Source organism: Papaver somniferum, chromosome 1 (genome assembly GCF_003573695.1).
Source record: "Papaver somniferum cultivar HN1 chromosome 1, ASM357369v1, whole genome shotgun sequence".
NCBI classification, from domain to species: domain Eukaryota; kingdom Viridiplantae; phylum Streptophyta; class Magnoliopsida; order Ranunculales; family Papaveraceae; genus Papaver; species Papaver somniferum.
This window is the reverse complement of record NC_039358.1, coordinates 200,263,361-200,267,300: the sequence shown is the minus strand read 5'-3', so window position 1 is coordinate 200,267,300 and position 3,940 is coordinate 200,263,361. Positions and strand designations below refer to the sequence as shown.

The 3,940-nt window shown below is 37.5% G+C and overlaps 1 protein-coding gene across 2 annotated transcripts; it reads left to right on the top strand.

Moving 5' to 3' along the window:
- Window positions 1-306: 306 nt before the first annotated feature.
- Window positions 307-3,705, top strand: LOC113335238 (protein RAE1-like). 2 transcript variants are annotated; one of them, XR_003353227.1, is made up of 11 exons: window positions 307-451; window positions 541-627; window positions 734-826; window positions 934-1,124; window positions 1,283-1,424; window positions 1,533-1,613; window positions 1,954-2,082; window positions 2,257-2,334; window positions 2,981-3,052; window positions 3,232-3,312; window positions 3,420-3,469. XR_003353227.1 is itself a non-coding variant. In XM_026581352.1 (11 exons), exons 1-11 carry the CDS (start codon window positions 392-394, stop codon window positions 3,468-3,470), a joined length of 1,059 nt encoding a protein of 352 aa, XP_026437137.1. In that variant the 5' UTR covers window positions 307-391; the 3' UTR covers window positions 3,471-3,705. The 2 variants fall into 2 exon arrangements, 1 of the variants encoding a protein (XP_026437137.1); XM_026581352.1 differs by having other exon boundaries at window positions 3,238-3,312; window positions 3,420-3,705.
- The last annotated feature ends 235 nt before the right edge of the window (window positions 3,706-3,940 follow it).

Genomic DNA, 3,940 nt, shown 5'->3' with positions numbered 1-3,940 from the left:
TTTTCTCAACAATATTGCACGGGCGCGACATCTAGCATTGGTAATTACACTATCTTTAGACACCCCTTATAAACCCATCCTAGATAAATATAATGGATGAGTATGCCTCAAAATAGGTTTCCTGTGTTTATATCGAGAAACTATTCTTCGACGGCACACCATCCAATTTACTCGAGGCCCAACGGAAAATAAAAAATTGTACTGACATGGAGCCACAGAGAGACACGTGGAACCAAGAGGGCAAAATCAACCGATACGATACAGATACAATGCAGTCCGAGAAGTTTGAAAGGCATTTTCATTTGTCACACCTTCGAAGTTAGGGTTACCCCATAGGCGGCAGGAAGAGAAGATCGATCGCTTTGTTTGTTTTTAGGATTTTGTTACGAGGATGGAAACAAGTTCAATGAGTGAAGGACTTGCCAATCCAAACCCTAATAACTCGTTTGAGGTAAATTTTATTAGTTCCCCCAAAAAAATGAGGCATGCACGAGAAATAATGAGTTCCTGATCCTGCGTGTTTGATTTTTCTTGTTGTAGGTTGTTCAACCACCCGATGATTATATATCTAGTCTTTGTTTTAGTCCTAATTTCAAGCGTCTTGCTGCAACTTCTTGGGATAAAACGGTTCGCTTTGATTCCGATTACCACCTATAAAATCTAACTTTGTTTGTGTCTGTGGTTTCCTTGAATGATTACTCAAATTTGGAGTGTGTTGATTAAAATTATACAGGTCAAGTGTTGGCAAATAGGATTGAGTTGGGGAAAATCAGGACCTGAAACAGCAACAAGTCGGTTGGTGAAATCAATAGATAACGACCAGCCGGTAACAACAACATCTCCACTCTTTCTTTTTATAGATTTTTGAAATGCTGCTTGCTTGTTTTTAGGTTTAAAATGTTGTTTTAATGCATCAAATTTGATATGTCTTAGGTTTTGTGTTCCGCTTGGATCGACGATGGCGATACTATTTTCTGGGGAGGGTGTGATAAACAGGTGAAGATGTGGTCATACAAGTCTAATGAATCTGCCACTGTTGGGGAGCACGATGAACCTGTTAAAGAAATTGCTTGGATACCAGATACGAAACTTTTGGCTACAGGAAGCTGGGATAAGACTCTCAGGTAATGATTAATCTCACTAATCTCTTTAAGTTTCATCATATGTTTGTCAGACTATTTGTCCGGCCTATTAAAAAGTAACGGAGGGAGTATAAGATTAGGATGACACCCTTTTTTACTTGAATTATGTGTGTCTTAAGATTTCTGCTTAATTGGTTCAGGTACTGGGATCTTAGGCAGCCGACTGCGGTCCTTACACAACAGCTCCCAGAACGTTGTTACGCCCTATCTGTAAATTATCCTTTGATGGTTGTTGGAACAGCTGATGAAAATTTGATTGTTTTTGACCTGACTAAACCTCAGGTAAAGTTATCCACTGATTCTGAAAGTTTCTTTTTTAGCTTAATATTGATGCTTTCTTATTTAGTACTTTAGATACTCAAATTTTCAACTGTAATATTATATTAACAGGTGGAGTATAAGAGAATGCAGTCGCCCTTGATGTGTCAAACTAGATGTGTTGCTTTGTTTCCAGATAACAAAGGTTTTCTGGTGAGTATTGGGCTTTTGTTTTCGTTAGTTTTCTTCACTGTCACTGGATCTCGTTGACGTAGTTAGTCAAATAGTAACATTCGAATATGTTCTTAGTTTTACTTCGTGCGTTCTTTGATTCGGTTCCGATTATCTGTTGCATGAGTTATACCTTCACTGCCTGAAATTATCACATATGAAAAGGAAAAAAAAAGTCATTTCCCCTTCTTGTTATCTTCTTCCTCATTCCTTAATTTCTGAGCTTGGTGAAGATGATTTTGATTTTTTTCTACTTTCTTATCCTCCATTTGTCTTTGATGAAGTTCTTTTATGTTTCCTGACTAACTGATCTCGTATATAGGTTGGCTCGATTGAGGGCAGAGTTGGTGTCTATCATCTGGATGATTCTCAGCAAGAGAAACACTTCAGCTTCGATTGCCACCGAGAGGGGGAGAAGGTGTACTCAGTCAACTCGTTGAATTTTCATCCTGTAAGATACTTGGGGTGCCATCTGTTAGCACTTAGCAATTTTGTTGGTATAGTTTCTTAAGTTTCTTTGTTTATTGTGGTTTGTGAGATACAATTAATTACTATACTGCGCTATAGCAGGATGGGTTTCATCACTTTTCACGTTTTTTCTGATAAAGTTATGTGGTTATTGCAGGTTTATCACACTTTCGCATCAGCTGGATCAGATGGTGCCTTTAATTTTTGGGACAAGGATAGCAAACTGAGACTTAAGGTGTGTCTAACTGTCTTTATGTTTTCATTACTCTGATCTTATGTTGTCATATTGGAAATTTGTGCACGTAACATCTAGTATTATATAGTTCTTTGCTGGTTTCCATATGTTTTCGTTCTATCAACCTGAAAGCTTCAAAGTTGAAGTAGTTTGTTACTGCTACAGTTAAGAGAGTTTTAGGAAAAATTATGCTATAAAAGGAAGGTGTCTCTTATTGGCGGAGAGTTAAAATGGGTGTAATCAACCTAGGTGTATGCAGAAAACTGAACAATATCATGTTAGACAGCTACCTCCTAAAAAGGTCAGCAGCCGTTTCATTATCACTATCTGCTTTGAAACTGTTGCTGCATCCATTAAGAGGTGCAACTAAGTGGTGCCCAAAGTCGATTGATCCTCTTATCTACAATATTGACGCGTTAATATTTTGTTGGATCAATACCTAATTCATCCTAATCTTCCATAAGATTGGCTAAAGTTTTCTTAGGGAGCTCGATTCAAGCAGCAAGGGAAAGTGTTGACAAATATATCTTGTGGATTTTTCATCCATCTAAATTATATGTCTTGTGAGGGTGTTTAGGAATGCGTTTTTGTGTTCCTGAATGTTATTGCATATGTTTAGCTGATTACATCCTATCTACTTCTCCAGGCCATGTCTAGGTGCAACAATCCTATTACTTGCAGCGCATTCACCAGTGACGGCCTTATATATGCTTATGCGGTAAGCGACTTAAAGCATTACTTGATAAAGTCTTGGATTTTCGTTTAGTTTAATTCTTACATGTCCCGTCTTTGGAGTAGGTTATGGACACTGTTTTAGTTATCTATTATTCGTCATATTGTTGATATGTTAGAAGTGGTAGATTATGGTCTGAGTTTCATTTTTTTTCTATGTGTAAGATATAGGTGTGCTATGACTGGAGCAAGAATGCGAAAAATCGTAAAACTTCAAAGCCGAGAATTTTCCTCCACCTACCACGGGTACTTTTCTTCTTCTTCTTCTTTCTGTTCTAAGTTGTCATCGAAAGGTTTCTTTACATAGATCTTATTACTTTCCTTTTTGAGGCTAAAATATCTATGATGGTCAGGAATCTGAGGTGAAAGGAAAACCACCACGTGCTGGGAAAGGTAGAAAGTGAAGCTACTGCTTGCTGAGGTACATGTGGTTGGTCATGAATGTCAATTGTGGGAAATCAAAACTGCCCTCTGGTGTTGTTGATTATTTGTAAATGTTTTCACCAAAAATTGGAAAGCCTGGTGTCTTGGTTGGCAAAAATCGGTCTCTCTTTACTTTTTTCTTAGCTTTATGAACCAAATGGCGTTCTTCTCGTCTACTTTCAAAAGTTTACTTTCTGGCAGCAGTTTCTTTCTTTATTTCCTGCTGGTGAATACCTTAAGCAGAATCCTTGTAATATTACCACTAGTTATTTAAAAAATTCGACTCCACAGGGTCAATTTCTAAGGTATACTCCCTCCGTTACTTTTTAATAGGCCAGTTTCTTTTTTGAGAAAATTAAGGAAATTAAGAGAACTAATTACTGAAAGTGGTCCTCTAAACACTTGTCAAAATAGGGTTTTAGTAGAGTTACAGAGCCATGTTTGGTTAGGC